Here is an 18,493-nt window from a genome sequence, read left to right on the forward strand (position 1 = left end):
GAAGTCTACAGAATACAACAAACTATTGGCACTAATATTTCTCGACTACGAGAAAGCATTCGATATAAGCCGTCAGAAAATGTTAAAAACATTGACAGAATGCCGAATAGACCATCGCTATACTAACATAACAGAGTAAAACAGAGTAAAATAAGAACGTGGAAAGAGTATCTAGAAAAACAATTTGAAGACCAAAGAGATAACACCTTTGAGCTAGAAGAAGAGGTAAATGATGGACCAAGAATATTACAGCAGGAAGTTTATTCCGCAATAACACAATTAAGGAATGGCAAAGCGGCAAGCCCTGATAATATACAAGCTCCATTTATATGATAATATACATACTACTCAAACTAATGGACAACGAATCAATAATCACAAAGATATTCATCAACATATACAACTCTGGAGAAGTACCATTAGAATGGCTGAAATCTGAGTCTATAGTACACTTCCAAAAAAACCAGGAGCCAAAAAATGCGAAGATTACCGTACTATAAGCCTTATGAGTCATCTATTAAAATTGTTTCTAAAGATAATTCATAAGAGAATCTACAAGCTGTGTGAAAGTCAAATTTCCCCCAACCAGTTCGGGTTCACAAATGCTGTTGGTACTAAAGTGGCTTTGTTCTCGGTACAAGTCTTATTCCAGAGATGCAGAGACGTCAACTGCGACGTATACGCATGTCTGGTTGATTACGAGAAAGCGTTTGATCGAGTACAGCACGCCAAGATGATGCAAATACTAAACGAAGCAGGAATTAACAACCAAGATCTGAAAATAATTAGAAATCCTTACTGGAATTTTACAAGGCAAGATAGAAGGCAAAAGATCTCAAGGGGGCAGAAGGACATCGTGGTTGAAGAACATCAGACAGTGGACAGGAATAACTACCATACATCTATTTAGAGCAACTGTCAACAATGTTGTATGGACCAACGTGATTGCCAGCATCCACAGAGGATAGGCACCAAAATAAAAAGAAGAAGAAGACTGGAATCAGACAGCAAATCTCAGAGTTGAAGGTGAACACACTGACTATGTGAAAATCATGCGTGGAGTGAGACAAGGCTGTATTTTGTCTCCTCTAATCTTCAATCTGTACTCTGAAAGAATATTTATCTAAGCTTTGCACGAAACTGAAAAAGGTATTCTACTAAATGATAACCGGGTAAACAAAATCAGATATGGAGATGACACCATAATATTTGCGGACAACTTAGAAGACCTACAAGTTCTTATATACAAAATCACGTATTACAGTCAACAATATGGACTCAATATAAACGTTAAGAAGACAAAGCTTATGATAATTAGCAAGAAAATGATAACAGAAGGTCAACTCTACGTCAACCAATCCCCTGTAGAAAGAGTGACGCACTACAACTACCTCGGCACCATAATAAATGAAGAATGGACCAACAACCAGAAGATTAGAGCACGCATCGGAAAAGCTAGATCCACCTTCGATTCGGCCTTTTTTAAGAGTCACAACCTCTCTCTTGATACAAAAGTAAGAATGTTGCAATGCTACGTCTTCTCTGTCCTTTTTTAAGGTGTTGAATCGTGGACCTTGAATAAAGATATGTGCAGAAAATCGGAAGCATTTGAGATGTGGCTACATCGGAGAATGCTTAAGATCCCGTGGACTGACCGAGTCACAAATGAAAAGGTCCTCAGAAGAATGAATAAGAACCAAGAGGTACTGACCACCAACAAATCTCGAAAGTTACAATTCTTCGGACATATTATTCGAAATGAATCCAGATATGCTCTCTTTTAAGCCATCCTGCAAGGAAAAATATTTGGAAAACGAGGTCCAGGAAGAAGAAGAACATCTTGGTTAAAGAACCTTAGAATCTGGATCAATACAACATCTGTGCAACTTTTCGGCGCTGCTGCAGATAAGATAAAGATTGCCATGATGATCGCCAACATTCGTAACCGATAGGCACATCAAGAAGAGAAGAAATGTTTGTTTTATGCTAAATAAATATAATTAGTTAATTCATTGTTTTATTTGATACCAGCTAAGGGTTCATGGTTTAATTCATAGTTTAAGACAAGACGAATTCACACTTGAGAGACTAAGCTAGGCGAAGCATAGACGATAAGCTCCCATTGTTGATTGAGGTATTATTTTTATAATAGTATTTCAATTCTCTTTGGTAGTATTATCGTTATAATACAAAAGAATGTTGTTGTTTAATTATGTGAAAAAATATTTCCTATATATAAACCTTTAACGAGTCATCTGGTAATCTTGTTTACTTTACTCTGTACGAATGAGTCCCTCGCGAACTAATCCACTTTTTCAAAATCTAAGCCTATAGAAGCACTTAAGATTAGTGTAAATGTTTTGCTTTCAGGATCTTGAAGGCGATACTCCTTTACACGACGCCATATCCAAGAAACGTGACGACATGTTAACCCTTTTACTGGATCACAATGCCGACATAACGTTGACGAACAACAATGGATTCAATGCCCTTCACCATGCAGCTCTTAGAGGAAATCCTAGGTAAGAATCTCTTTCGGTTTATTGTGCTTTCTCTTTTTTATATGGGTTGTTTATAGCTCGCCAGTTTTTTTATTGAATTTCATAGTATAGTCAATAAGGTAAGGTGGTAAAATAGAGGTAATTGTGTAATTTGAGCAAGCTCTTACTTTTTATACACAAGATCGATATATATATATATATATATATATATATATATATATATATATATATATATATATATATATATATATATATATATATATATATATTGTGATATTTAAAGTCTTGGTGCGCCAAGCAATAATTAGCTAATTGATTTTTTTGATTAATTAAAATTATTTAAATGATATGATTATGACTCTATCACAATTTTTAATTCTTTTATCTCAGGGTTAAATTCGTGCTTCAATATCTATGCTATTACATGTGAAAGGTAAGGTCCAGAGAATACCGGAATAATAAAAAACACATATGATCTAACACTATATATTGAAATAAAAATAATGAAATAATTCACATTCAATAGTTTTCAATAAACAAATCTCATATAAGGATTCTCAAAATTTTGTTCTCCGTACGTGAACAATCAAAATTAATGGTACAAACAATATTAATTGAAATCTCAAAATTCCAAACTATTCTAACTCTCCTAATCAAAATATTTATATCCTTTCTAAATTAAGTGTAAAAATTGTGTTATCAATAAAAGAAAAAACTGCAGAAAACAAAATATCTCTCTCTGATGATGAGTGGTCCAAATCCTTGTTCCTTATAGACTGTATTATCTCCTCTCAACCGCTCCCTATGTAATCAGCAATCTTACACAGATTGTTGCAAGTATATCGTCCTTAATGATCTCCTTCAAAAGCACAAATCATTCAAATTATGATAGCCCTTTTCTCCTCTCGATAAACTGAATCTCTCGTTGGCCCGAGTGAAAAATGACTCTTGGAATATCTTCTCTTTACGATAAACTGAATCTCTCGTTGGCCTGAACAGTGACTCTTGGAATATAAGTAGAGAAATATGACTTACAATATTTTGCTGCTTCAGCTTCTGTCAGATACACTAACTCCACAAAAACTCACTAATATTCAACACTACTGCTTGCTACATTTCAGGAACCGCCAGAGAACAATCCCTGTTCCTCTTACAGACTTGGAAACCAACTGACCATATCTTTTCTCTCTCCTCAATCTCGCTAAACTTTCTCCCACACACTTATCCCACCTTTTTCAATCTCCGCCAGTCACAATTCCCCCATTTCTTCATTTCGATAACAAACAAATTTTTACCTATACTTATAAATTTCCTAAAACTTATTTACAAATAATATTTTTCTATAATTCTTACAAACTAACAAAAACCACTTTCTATAATCCCTTCTATTGTCTTTAATCACTGCACTAATGTATTTTGAAAAACCCCGTTCAATTGTCTGTGGCTTTCACTTAAACTTATGCGGGTCACTCAAGTATAACAAAGAAATAAATGCAAAGCTTACACTTTGTTTAGTACAGGAAATCCAAGGATTTAATAACTTTCCTTCTCCGAAATGTTTGTTGGATATTATCCTACTTATCTGAATTATTTTAATGTTTTTGAACTTTGAAATATTTTTAAACAAACCAATATTTTTCTCGATTTTACATATCATAACAAATCCCCGCCATTTGATCTGCCGAAAACTCTTTGTTAAATTTTAAAAATGACAAAAGTTTTCTAGGATCAAATTATTTCACTATGTTATTAAAATCTATTCATGATATTGATAGATGTCGTGAATGTTAAAATACCCCGTATATTGCCTGTCTTTATACGGGATTGGATATATTTTCGTTTTAAATTTTTCCAAGTATTTTCCCTTAAAAGAAAGTTCATAATTTTTAACCACTTGATTTACTTTATTAACAAAATCTCCATGGTTTCCTAAAACCTTCTCTATTTCCTTCTCCATGTTTTTTTCACAATTTATTTTTCTTTCATCCACCTTTTGTTCACATGTGTTCACTGTCCATAATACTTCTTCACAAAATTCTGGATTCTCGTCCATCAGTGCCATTTTTTCTTCTGTTTTCTTTTTATCCTCTAATTCCCTTTGGTATTCCGAGCACCATGTTTCTATTCCTTTCATTTCTCTGATGATACCTTCTTTTTCTTCCTGCTTCCATTCTGTTTTATCGTCGGTTGCCAACAATTCTTCTGTACCTTCTATTTCCTGTTTTTCTCTGGTCTCCATCTTATTTTCCTGCTTTCTTTTCGAACTCTTCTTCTTTTTCTTCCTTCTCTTTTTCTTTTCTGTTAGATCTTGTTCTTGTACTTTCGGTTTATCCTCTACAGTCATATCGATTTCTTTGCGTTTTTCCTGTGCATTGATCCTTCCAGAATTTGTTTTCCTATCTGTTTGCTTTTCTTCTCCTGTGTTGTCTGGTTCTGCTCTGATTTCCAGTTTATTTTCCGAAAAATTTATGGTGATATCTTTTTTTCTCAATTCATCAATTCCCGCTATCATATCATGATTTAAATCTTCAATCACCACACATTTCATAATATGGAATTTGTTTCCCACTCTTATCTGTACTCCCAAGCCTTCGTTTACTGTCGTCAAATTTTTATTGTTTGCACCCACTAAATCAACCCTAGGAATCTTATACACAAATCTGTCCAAATTTAATTCTTTTACTAGTTTTTTATTGATTAGCGATATCTCCGATCCAGAATCAATCACAATTTTAATCGCTTTATGTTTTATAAATGCATCTAAAAATATTAGATTAGAATTAGAAATTTGTCTGTCGTTTCCTATTGCTACATGATTCATCTCCCTTCTATTTTGTTGTTGGAAGCTCTGGTTATTTCCATCGTCCCTTTGTTCGTTAGTATTCCTATTCGGAGGATTTTGTGCATCTCTATTCCTGTTGTGATTTTCATATGTTCTCTGTTGTGTGTCATTCCTGTTATCGTAATTTTGTTGTCTATTGTAATTATTGTAATTTCTCGGCCTATATTCGTTTGTTGATCTGGGATGTCGGTTTCTCTGGTCATAATTTGATGAATACCTTCTTTCCGGTCCATTATATTGGTCATGTTGTCTTCTATTTCTCATTTCTTTTCTTTTCGCTTCTTTTAATTGAAGGAATTGGCATAAACTATCAATATCTTGATAGTTTCTCAAAATCACGTGATCTTCCAACGTTTCCTCAAAATGTCTGCTGATCATTTCTACCAGCTGTTCGGTAGAATATTTGTATTCTAGATATTTTGAATTGTTATATATCTGCAAAGCATATCTTTCTTCAGATATTCCCATTTTTTCGTGATATTTTCCATTCTGTAGCTCTTGGTTGATTTCTCTCTGTTTATTTTTCCCCCAGAAATAGTTGAGAAATTTATTTTCAAAATCTGTCCAATTTTCAAACTCATCTTCCTTGCTTTCATACCATAACGCTGCTCCTTCTTTTAAATGGTTTCTAATTGTTTCTTTGCAATCGTCAAAATATCTAATATGTTGTAATTTGGTTTTCAAATTTTTGACAAACGGTACTGGGTGTGTTTTCCGAATATCCCCGCCAAATTGTATTTTCGCCTCGCTTGTTCCATGGATGATAACTTCTTTTCTCTCTACCCCTCTTAGTTCAATTTCTGCCATTTGTTTTTCATTTTGCTTTAATCTTTTTTCTACTTCCTTCCTGTCTTCTTGTAGCGCATTTTCAAATTTTATTTCTAATCCCTCCAAATTATCTTTAGTTCTCATTTCTTGTTCTTTCATATTATTTTTAATTTCATTAATCTCTTCTATTTGTTGTATCAGTTCTTTCTTTATCCCCTCAACACATCCTTTAATTTCCTGTTCATAGTTTTCCAAACGCTGCTCTATATTTCTGTTATTTAGTTCTATTGTTTGTTTTGTTTCTTGTTGATTTCTATCCATTTTATCCATTTTCTTTGATGTTTCATTCATTGTTTGTGTCTGTATTTGCATCATTGCTAATAATTTTTCCAGCATTCCTGTTTCTTTTCTTTCCTCCATTATTGTGGTATTTCCTTCATTATCCGATCCTTCATCAATAATTGTTTCCTCTTCTATCTTATCCTCTTTCCTTTCTTGCGTTTTACTTTGACTCCTTGTGGTCGACATGTTGTTTCTTTTCGTTACTGTTTTTGTCCCCGCCAAATGTGAAATTTTACAACACTCTATATGTTTCAGAACACGACAATATTTCTCCCCAAATGTATTAAATTTTCACGACAAATATCAAATATGCAATCAGTAAAATTAAAATTATTCAAAATAAATATCAAATGTATGATTGGTAAAGAAAATAAAATCAAATAATTCAATAGCAGTAAATATCCACTAACTACGATCAATCAATAAATCAAATTTATATTCCCTGGAAAAATTGTCAAAATACTTTCAAATTCAAATTCCCTCAATGTTATATGTCTTTATCTTTGGATTACCTGTACTTATTCCAGATCTCTTTCCCTTCCTTCAAATGTAAAGCTGCGATATTTTCAAGCCCCACGTTTTGGAAGCCAGTTATTGTGATATTTAAAGTCTTGGTGCGCCAAGCAATAATTAGCTAATTGATTTTTTTGATTAATTAAAATTATTTAAATGATATGATTATGACTCTATCACAATTTTTAATTCTTTTATCTCAGGGTTAAATTCGTGCTTCAATATCTATGCTATTACATGTGAAAGGTAAGGTCCAGAGAATACCGGAATAATAAAAAACACATATGATCTAACACTATATATTGAAATAAAAATAATGAAATAATTCACACTCAATAGTTTTCAATAAACAAATCTCATATAAGGATTCTCAAAATTTTGTTCTCCGTACGTGAACAATCAAAATTAATGGTACAAACAATATTAATTGAAATCTCAAAATTCCAAACTATTCTAACTCTCCTAATCAAAATATTTATATCCTTTCTAAATTAAGTGTAAAAATTGTGTTATCAATAAAAGAAAAAACTGCAGAAAACAAAATATCTCTCTCTGATGATGAGTGGTCCAAATCCTTGTTCCTTATAGACTGTATTATCTCCTCTCAACCGCTCCCTATGTAATCAGCAATCTTACACAGATTGTTGCAAGTATATCGTCCTTAATGATCTCCTTCAAAAGCACAAATCATTCAAATTATGATAGCCCTTTTCTCCTCTCGATAAACTGAATCTCTCGTTGGCCCGAGTGAAAAATGACTCTTGGAATATCTTCTCTTTACGATAAACTGAATCTCTCGTTGGCCTGAACAGTGACTCTTGGAATATAAGTAGAGAAATATGACTTACAATATTTTGCTGCTTCAGCTTCTGTCAGATACACTAACTCCACAAAAACTCACTAACATTCAACACTACTGCTTGCTACATTTCAGGAACCGCCAGAGAACAATCCCTGTTCCTCTTACAGACTTGGAAACCAACTGACCATATCTTTTCTCTCTCCTCAATCTCGCTAAACTTTCTCCCACACACTTATCCCACCTTTTTCAATCTCCGCCAATCACAACTCGTCACAATTCCCCCATTTCTTCATTTCGATAACAAACAAATTTTTACCTATACTTATAAATTTCCTAAAACTTATTTACAAATAATATTTTTCTATAATTCTTACAAACTAACAAAAACCACTTTCTATAATCCCTTCTATTGTCTTTAATCACTGCACTAATGTATTTTGAAAAACCCCGTTCAATTGTCTGTGGCTTTCACTTAAACTTATGCGGGTCACTCAAGTATAACAAAGAAATAAATGCAAAGCTTACACTTTGTTTAGTACAGGAAATCCAAGGATTTAATAACTTTCCTTCTCCGAAATGTTTGTTGGATATTATCCTACTTATCTGAATTATTTTAATGTTTTTGAACTTTGAAATATTTTTAAACAAACCAATATTTTTCTCGATTTTACATATCATAACAATATATATATATATATATATATATATATATATATATATATATATATATATATATATATATATATAATTTAGAAATAGAAAGTAGTCACTTCATTGACTTGTTTGAAAAAACAAATTTCACTTATTATTTGGATACTAAAGTCAAAACTGGGGCTTAAATTAAGCGCACCTATTACTTAAAGATTCAAGATTTTGGAAAATTTTCTAAAATTTCTACAATGTAATAAAAGAAAAAAAATTACAAGATTTACAAATGAAATGGGTCTTTGTAAAAAAAATAGAATAAAAATATACAGTCAGATGAAAAAAAACGCAACGGAGAAAATTTTGGTCAAATTCAAAGTATTTCAGTTTTTTTATTTTTAGCCCCTTTTTGATGATTTTTTTAGCACACTGTATAAAAATTTATAAATTTTAATTTAGTATAGTGAGTTTTTTAATAAAATTTTGTATTTAACTTATTATACGGGGTTAATCGAAAGGTGGTTTTTTATCCTAACTTTGAAACATCCTGTGGAATAATTCCGTTTGCGGATTTTTCGTAAAACCTTGTTTTTCGGTTGCAACCATGTCTTCTAAGTATTATGTGTTTCATGTGAAAATATGGATTGGTTCATTTATAGGAGCGAAATGACTTTGCCACCCACAATTTACGACTTTTCATATTATTACCAATATTTTTTGTATTAATTTGTAATACGACGATGGGGGCTTTGGTGACTGATATCGAAGGAATCTCATATCGACATCCCAGAAGCACTGTATTGAAATAATTATTAAAAGCAGCTACATGATCTTGGTTTTAATGAACAATGATAACAACAAAACATAAAAAAATAACTTAAATGTAACCTAAGTACGCAAATAGCAAAGAAAAACTATTAAAAGCATGTCCCAAACCTGCTCTATTGGGTTCAGATCTAGCGAACACGCTGGCCATTTCATTTTATTAATACCAACTTCCTCTAAATATTGCGTGATACACATTGCAGAGTGGGGTCGCGCATATCTTGCATTAATAGAATTGCGTAATTTTTTTTATTACGTGCTAGTCATTACGTGTCAGTAGCTTTTTTGATGTATTTACTTAGCATCCAAATAATAGGTAATATACAATTTACTAGTAAGAGAATAGAAAAAGTATAAACAACGACGATAATGAAGATTTGGGATTTTGTTAGCTCAAACTACACAATTGCTTTATAAAAAAATTGTTAAAAGGTAAGTTTTAAGGTAATCTATTCGGTATCTTTAATAAATGTTATATTTTTTGGAGATGTGGAACAAATTATAAATATGTGTGTGGACCTTACAAATCAAATTGTTTTGAACAAAAAAACCTATTAATTATTTCTAATATATATAATTTGCTAACTTATAAATTAACCACCGTCCAGAAATGTGATCTTATTTCCATTTTTTTTTATTCAGCAAAGTGTGACTTTTAAAAATTAAACTATATATTACTCGTCAAGACTAGGAATGACTTACCTAAATTTTGCCAGTCAGCGCAGAGAGCAGACAGAGAAAGTATTCGGAGAGAAGATGATGGAGGAATGCCGGGACTCAACTACGTGATTTTTGATCGTAGTCTACTGGTCGAGTTTAGTCCCCTACTACGATAATTTCCGGATTGTAGGATTTTCAAAGTCATTCCTAGTTTTGACAAACAATATTAATATAAATATTTTGATTAATTTTCAAGAATAATAAGTTAACGAAATTTAATTGATTAAAAATGTAAATCCTAAATAAGTTCGATATTTATTTCCGGACGGGGAAATGATATTATTTAAATAATATTGTGTTAAAAGTATTATATATTTATATGGCCTAGGGAAATGACAAATATATAGAGTTTTTTTCGACAGTCATTGTAGACAGGGACTATCTTGGTAACTTTTTTCCCTGGTCTAATATTATATCAGTGGACCTGTTAATTAATAATTTCTTTATTTCAGAGGATCGAAAGTGAATACTAGTTTAATAAATATTATAAATAATCAATATTATTTTACAGATTTAGCACGATGCTGAAACCTTGAGTAACGTAAGTAGATATGGCAAAACAAAATCATACTCTGAGGGTAAGAAAACATTTATATTACATGTATGTTCACATATATTCTTTATTTTCCTCGCTTCACAGGTATTCGTTAAAAAAAGGAGTTTCGGAACGTAATTGCTATAATCTTTTCGCAATCGAGACTGAGTAATAAATTTAATTTTTAAGAAAATTTACAGTACGTGCGGTTCAAACAAAATATGTCTTTAATAGAGTCTTTCCGGTAAAAATGTGAATTTTAGACTTATATGTATATATATTCAGGGATTCTACAGTATTCACTGCCTTCCCTCGCTCAACCGTTTCCATATCTCTCTGTTGTCCCATTCTCTATCATTTAGGCCTCTCTTACTCATGGCGTCGTCTACTTCGTTCCTCCAGGATCTTCGAGGTCGTCCTCTGTTCCTCCTTTCTTTGGGGCTCCATTTAGTTATGCTCTTTATCCATCTGCTGTCGCTAGTTCTTCTTACATCTTCATACCACTTTAGTCTTTTTTTGTTCTATATATGTTAGTATGTCTGTTTCTATTGATGTTCTTTGATTTATTTCGTCATTATTTCTCCTATCCATTCTTGTTACCCTGCAACATCTTCGCAGGCATTCCATCTCTGTTGCTACTATCTTACTGCTGTTTTTCTTGTTTATGATCCAATTTTCAGCCCCATATGTCATAATATTTCGAACTAATGTTTTATAAATCTGTTTTTGTCTTCATATTTAGGTGTCTATCCCACCATACTGAGTTAAATTGACGGATTGATATTCTTGTTTGTCCTAATCTTTGCTTACTTTCTTTCTCTGTTGTTGCCTTTTTCGTGATTATAAACCCCAAGTATTTGAATTTATCCTTTCCTTTGATTGTTACGTTATCAATCTGTAGATCTTCTATCTCTTCTTCACTTGTAGATAGGTACTCTGTTTTTGCGAGGGGATAGGTAATATCTTGGTATATTCTTCTTGTAGTTTCTTTATCATGTAACTGAGGTCTTCTTGGTCTTGTTTAATATATAGGAATTCGTTTCGTACCGGTACTCCCATGCCTTCGCATTTTCTTTTCCATGTAGTCAAGGCTTTCTCTAAGTATATTTTGAATAGAGTTTTGTAGCTTCTATGAGTTCCGTCTGTATTTCTAATTTGTACTTTTTCTCCCACAGTTCTGAGCTTGATAGAGAGTCATACGCCTTTCTCAGGTCCACAAATGCCAAATTTATATCTCTATTTAAATAGAGATATACTGATATGTTCCATTCTTAAAAACTTATAAACATTGCTTATAATTGCTTTGTCATTAACCGATAATGCACACTTTTTTAAACGATCAAGAGGTATAAACTATGAACTACACTGCATTTTATATATAGATATATATATATATATATATATATATATATATATATATATATATATAACCATAACTAAATACTTCTTTTTTTATTTAGAAAATACAGCCGCATTTACCATAACGGTTATTAGCGGTGGCTACAGAAAATTAGAAAATTAAATTTTATAAAATATCGCTTGGGATAACGAATTCAGCGCCCACTCCTCTGTCACACTTACATCTGTAAGAATAATGGATTTTTACCGATCAAAATACTAGCTGGAAGTGCTTGTACACCTTCCTTATAATTCTGTTTAATTGTTTTCATTCTTCTTTTTACCAATCAACTAAAACAATAGCAGTAGTGATTTATAGAAAGTTATAGGAAGAAAACCTAAAGATTTCGTAATTTAAGTTCTATTTTAATGGAATAAGTCTAATAGTCACTTTTATATGTTTACAACTAACAACTGAAAAAACATTTAAAGTAGATACCGAAATAATAACAGTACCTATTTGAAACAAATATTTGTAAAGACCCATTTTATGTGCCCTGTAAATAATAATATAGGCATCCACACCTGAAACTGCCTGCTTCGACAATTTGATTACTACTGGGCGATTGCGAAAACACTATAGATCTCGTATGTTATAAACTTTGAAAGCAAGATTTAAAATGACGATATTTGAAACATAAACGTCTCATTCTTTTACAGCTTCTTTTGACCCTTCGTTCTTTTTGTGCTATTGGCCCTGCTACCTTTAGAAGTGCAGTATGACTGTGTGTGGCCATAAATTTGATGTCAAAAATCTTCCAGAATTCCTTGTAATTAATTCAATTTTTAACTATGTTTTCAGTAACTTGATTTGATGCAACTAAAATATTATTTGGTTAATCGTTTCATAGATAGCGAAATAACAGGAACAAAGAGCATTCCGATGGCTCTCAGGTAAGAGAGAGGATATATTTCTAGAAATGCGGTAGATAACTGGTCATCCTGCAGCTCTAAGTGTATAGAGAAGACTGAAGTAAGATATATTTAAACCGATGCCTGAGAATACCTCAGTGTTTACCAAATGAACTTTATTAATTACTCTTTTACATAAATTTTTATCTAGGCAGTAGCAGTGACATATTTTGCCTAACCGTCTCCCAATAGGTCTTCTTTGGTCAGATTATCTACCTCCTTTCAGGAACTTTCGTATTGGGTGAGTATTATTCGACGTGGATCACAAAGTGACATGAGTTAAAAAACAATATTATGTATTAAATGATTTATTTAATAGAAACGGTGCACGGAGCCATTCATAAGCAAGTGGTGCGTCATATAAGATGTGGTTGTAATGTATGCAGAATGGTGAATTTGGCGAAGGACATGTCAAGGCTATGTTGGGCAGATTACATGGAAAGTATACAAATGCAGCAGTCAATGAAGAAACTGTGAAGAAAAGAGCCCTCCTTAGATGGATAGATGACGTTAAAGCAGATTTGAGTATGCTGAGAGTCAGATGATCGTAGAACGGTGACTGAATGGTCAATCTTCTTGGAGACAGACTTGGTAAGTCTCAGGCTCACCCAAGACAGCAAAGTAACAGTTTATTTATTAAAAATATTGTTCTTCTAAATTACAATGGTCGCAATCTTCATAACTCACCTAAAATTTTTTCTTACAATTTTCTAGTTAATCGCTGGTGATATTTCTTCATCTTAATGACTAATCTTATATTCTTCATGCTGCATTGAATAACCAAACAGTTTTCCCGCTAAAATTCAAATTTTTGGAGTTATTCGCGAAAAACTTGAGATGTAATTTGTAAACTTTCAGTCACGAATAACTCCAAAAATATTGAATTTTAGAAAAAGGTATAACGAATATTTTTGTCTTCAAAGTCACTGTTCTAGCGACTAACATGTTTTTGCTTTTTGATAAACTTTTAAACCCGCGAGTTGGGGTGGTAACCACCCCCAAAGCAAAATCACATATTGCTATACAGTAGATTTTGATCTTTAAGCTATTGTCTACCTACTGTCAAAATTTCAAGCAAATCCATGCATATAAAAAGATTTCTGAACAGAAAACCGTAATATCCTTGAATAATTCAAAATGTAGTTATTAACATCTGATACAATTTCTTTCCTTTTTTTACAGTACATCAATTAGATGGGGTGTAAGATTCTTCGTTCCATTTGATGACAATTTCAAAGTAATTTATTATTCCATCTCCATCCAGGATATTTAAATATTGTTTATCTTTACTATTGTAAATTAAAGAAATAATTGTTATTTTTTATTTGTTTTTTTTTAAACACTGTACAGGGTGTTCCGAATTGGTATGTTTTGTAGGGTACACCGAAAACTAGAGGAGATAGAAAAAAGTAGTTAAGATGTCATGACTTCTTTTTTCGTTAAAGTAATGATTACAATCTACTGTAATTGATTGTCCAGGGGAAAGTAGACAGTAAGCGAGGGCCAGGCAAGAGAAGACACTCGGGGTTCCAAAATCTGCGGAAGTGGTTCGGGCTCACATCGGTCGAACTGTTCAAAAACGCTGCAAACAAGATCAGAATTGGTATGTTGACAGCCAACGTTCGCAACGGACAGGGTACTTGAAGACGAAGAATGACTACAACATTTTCGTACTCCACTGAACGCTTCCATAATATTTCTATCAAAAGTGCTAATTAAATTAAAAAACAAATTTTCTTAATAAAGAAGATATTTAACCCTCATTACTTATGACTAGACTTCGGCAAATATGCAAATAAAAATGTAGAAAATATGCGCATAAATATGCACGTGTTTACCCGAAAATATGCAAATATTTTACAAAATATGCATACAAATAAATAAAAAAATCGTAAAATAGTAACAATTTTATTTAAAAAAAAAGTGTACATAACTAAATATTTCCTACTATTCATTAAGATTTACATTTATTTTAAGTAACTACATCATTTTTAAGTATGAATAAACTTATTTAGAATTATGGTAACAATAAATGACCAAGTGGTGTTCAAAATTTTCTAACAAAAACTTGTGGCTTCTGTCTGAGTACATATATTTATATATGGAAAAACTTCGTTCAACATCAACTGATGTAACGGGAGCATTTTTCAAACTAACCAAAACATTTGGTTCTAAATTAATTGTTTCCGAAATATTTCCAGCTAGAACACTGACTACTTCAGAAAGAATATGGTAACCTTTATTTTTTTCCATAGTAGCTTCAAATTTTTTTAAAATATCTTTTCCAATATTACCTCTAACGTTCCGACAACATGACGCAAATTCTTTTATTAATGCTGTATTTTCGAACAATGACAGTTTTGGTGATTCTAACTGAGTAATTGTTTTTTGAACAAAACTAAAATTTGATTTTATAAATGAAAGTTCTTGTTGAAGCAAGTTACTCTGAAAAGTTTGTTTAGAATCCAAAAGAGATTGGGAACTTTCATCTGTTAACGTATCAATTATGTTCTTTATTTTAACAAAATGATCTGCATAAAAATTAGCTGCTTCTAACCATGTTCCCCATCGCGTTAAAATAGGTTGTGGTGGAAGAGGAATGTTAGGTAGCATTTCTTTATAAAGTTGAATTCTTATAGGAGATTTAAGAAATACTTTTTTGACACTGGATATCATGGTATTTACAAGAGGAAACTTTTTTCGTATTTCCTCTGCAACTCTGTTTAATCCATGCGCTACACAAGTAACATGTATTAAATCTGGGAAAAATATTTTTAAATTTTGTCCTGCTTTCACCATATAAGGAGCAGCATCCGATAAAATAAGCAGTAATTTATTAGAAGGAATAGTTGTCGGAAGAAAAAAAGTTGCTAATGTTTCTTGTATAAAACGCGAAATTGTTAAAGCATTTGTTTTGTCAAGTTGCTGGCATGAAATAAGATGAGATTTTGGTAAGGTATCCTCTTTAAGAACACCAATCAATAAACGAGCAATATACTTTCCTGACGAATCAGTGGTTTCGTCTACAGATATGTAAAAATAATTATCTGCAATTTCTTCCTTAATATTAATTAACACCGACGAGTATAGCCCGTTCACATTATTTCTTCTTAGAGACCGATCACTTAGAACATTAAGTTTGCAATATTTTTTTAGAAACGAACTAAAATTTACATTTGCTAATTTTGAAAGCGGTATGTTTGCAGACACTAATGCGCGACACAAGTCTTCATTAAAAGTTTCTTGCTCATCTAATTTTTTTGAAGTAGATTGGAAACATTTAGCCATTGAAGTTTGATGTTTTCCTCCTATTTTTCCTTTTTTTGCAATGTGTGAAGCAGTTCTCACATGTTGGTCTATCTGAAATTTCTTCTCACATGCTATCTATAAATAAAAATAAAAACCTTTATTTTAACCCAACCTTTAAAATATAAAAATATACAAGGTGTTTTTGGTTAATCAAATAACTGGTTTGGAAAAAAAACACTCGCTAAGTGTTTTAAATGCAGTATTAATCCACAAATTAGTTTTTGTTACTAACCATTAGTACATCATATAACTTATTTTAAAATTCAACAAAAGTTTTTTTTTTGTTAATTCAATTACAATAAAAATAATTGTGTTTTAGAATAGCTGACTTCATAAAAAAAAGTAAAGGTGAAAAATTTTTCTAAATACACACCATTGTATTGTACCATGGACAATTTTTTCTCACTAAAGGAAGCTATTTTTCATTTAAAAACAACCTACGAGTACTAAATTTCAAGTAAATACGTTTATTGGTTTTAAAGTTATTGTTGTTATTAACTAAAAGAATTTAATTTTTTTTAATTTTAACACCCTGTATCTCGAAAAGTGACCCTCATTAACTATATCGTTTTGTTCAATTTTTCGAGAAGTATCTACAGTCAAACGTTGTAAGTGTCATTTGGAAACACCCTGTATGTATGAAATATTAGATATTTAATAGAAAATATTAGATACTTACAATTTTGCCACCGACTGAACAGTAGATTTTTCCCATATCCGTAGACAGCTCTTTATAAGGTTTAATCCAAGTTGAAGCACTGGTTGTTTTAGGCATTATAAAATCACAATCTTCCTTTTTGTTATGCACAACGAGAGTTTACGCTTTGAATATCAAAACAAAAATGATTTACAAATCTGAGCATCAAATTAGAAATGTTTAGGTACCTAATTCAATAAACTGGGAGATTTTGGAAAATCCCTAAATTAGGAACAAAACTATTAGCCGTTTACCTGCTGTTAAGATACAATAAATTGTAGATAGATTTGGGGATTAGATTAGATTATCCAATAACTGAATGCCTCGGTGACCGAGACTTTCTAAGAATGTTGAGGGCTACTTAAATTGATCTTCTTTGAAATTGTAAATGTTTTGTACCTGTAGAGATTACGTACTTAGATCATTTCTTGATTAAAATGACTACAAAATTTTATACAAGAATTGAAATAAATTGGTATGTTTAAAAATTTTCAAATACAGTATAAAAATCTGAACTTTTATGCACTTTATGCAAACTTTTATACAAATATGCCAAAATATGAAATATTTGCATAAAATATGCACAATATGCAAAATATGCAATACGCATATTTGCCGAAGTCTACTTATGACAATCATTACCTTAACGACAAAGAAGTCGTGACATCGTAATTGCTTTTTTTCTATATCCTCTAGTTTTCCGTATACCCTGTAAAACATACCAATTTGGGACACCCTGTACACTTTCAAAACTCCTTTTCCTTTGTCCTGTCTTTATAATAAAATACGTATAAATATTATTTTATTAAATCATATTAATAACCATTTAATTATTAAAGTATATTAATTCATCGATATTTCAGTTATACTCACCTGTAGGTCATTGCGTGCAATTAATTCGCGTCCACTCATCGCATTGTGTGCAATTGAGTCGCGTTCACTATTTCTTAGAAGTCGAAAAAACTACATTTTGGCGATAACACGGCACGGCGCGCACGCGCCAATTATGTCATTATTGGACTTGCATTAAATTTGAAGCCGGCTGCCGGTCGAGACAAGTCAAAAAATTTTGTTATAAGTAATAAAATATATTTCGTAAATATATTTGTGGATAAATGTTTTAATTTAGGCCGTGAAAATCGTTGTTGAGTTATTCGAAATTCGAATTGTTACTTGTATTAATCGGGTATTTAGAACAAAACAATTATTTGTATATTTATTTTATTGTTAAGTTTTTGGTTGATTTTGAATGCAGAATGGACAGTATGGCGTCTCTACAAAGAATTAAAAAGGTAGGTGTTTTTATTAATAATTGAATAATTTGTTTTGTTTTACTTTACTTGTTTACTTCAACCGCTTAGGGTTACATATTAGCATGAAAATATACAGGAACAATAATACGAATATAAAATTTACAGAAAAATATACAAAATATAAGTAATGATTATATTTCAACACAGTCAAAATCTTTGGCATACATCATAAGCATCATAATCAATTTTGAGTATTCTTATATTTCTTTTAACATGTTTGAAAGGTGTTTTGTTTATTTATTTATTTGTATGACTACATCAAACGTAAGTTAGATATATACAGAGTGTTTTGTATTTAAATAAAATAAGCAATACATTATATATTATCATAGTAACGATATTATTAAATTTTCTAAACTAACAGTAAAAGT

At 31.5% G+C, this 18,493-nt stretch overlaps 1 protein-coding gene and 1 long non-coding RNA gene across 3 annotated transcripts in view; both read left to right on the forward strand.

Annotated features, from left to right (window-relative positions):
* The window catches only part of mib1 (E3 ubiquitin-protein ligase mind bomb 1), a 269,515-nt gene extending 266,847 nt beyond the window's left edge, over positions 1–2,668 (forward strand). The window contains exon 8 of one of the 2 annotated variants that reach the window (XM_072545279.1): positions 2,371–2,668. In XM_072545279.1, coding sequence (XP_072401380.1) covers positions 2,371–2,526 — 156 coding nt within the window. In that variant the 3' untranslated portion in view covers positions 2,527–2,668. The remainder of the gene's footprint in view (positions 1–2,370) is intronic. The other variant, XM_072545280.1, reaches the window with a different exon arrangement.
* Positions 2,669–11,882: 9,214 nt separating this feature from the next.
* On the forward strand, positions 11,883–14,124 carry LOC140451461 (uncharacterized). Its single transcript, XR_011952051.1, has 2 exons — positions 11,883–13,394; positions 13,986–14,124. It is a non-coding gene; the product is annotated as an uncharacterized lncRNA (long non-coding RNA).
* Positions 14,125–18,493: the final 4,369 nt, after the last annotated feature.

The sequence above is a fragment of the Diabrotica undecimpunctata genome, chromosome 9 (genome assembly GCF_040954645.1).
Source record: "Diabrotica undecimpunctata isolate CICGRU chromosome 9, icDiaUnde3, whole genome shotgun sequence".
Classification (NCBI taxonomy): Eukaryota; Metazoa; Arthropoda; class Insecta; order Coleoptera; family Chrysomelidae; genus Diabrotica; species Diabrotica undecimpunctata.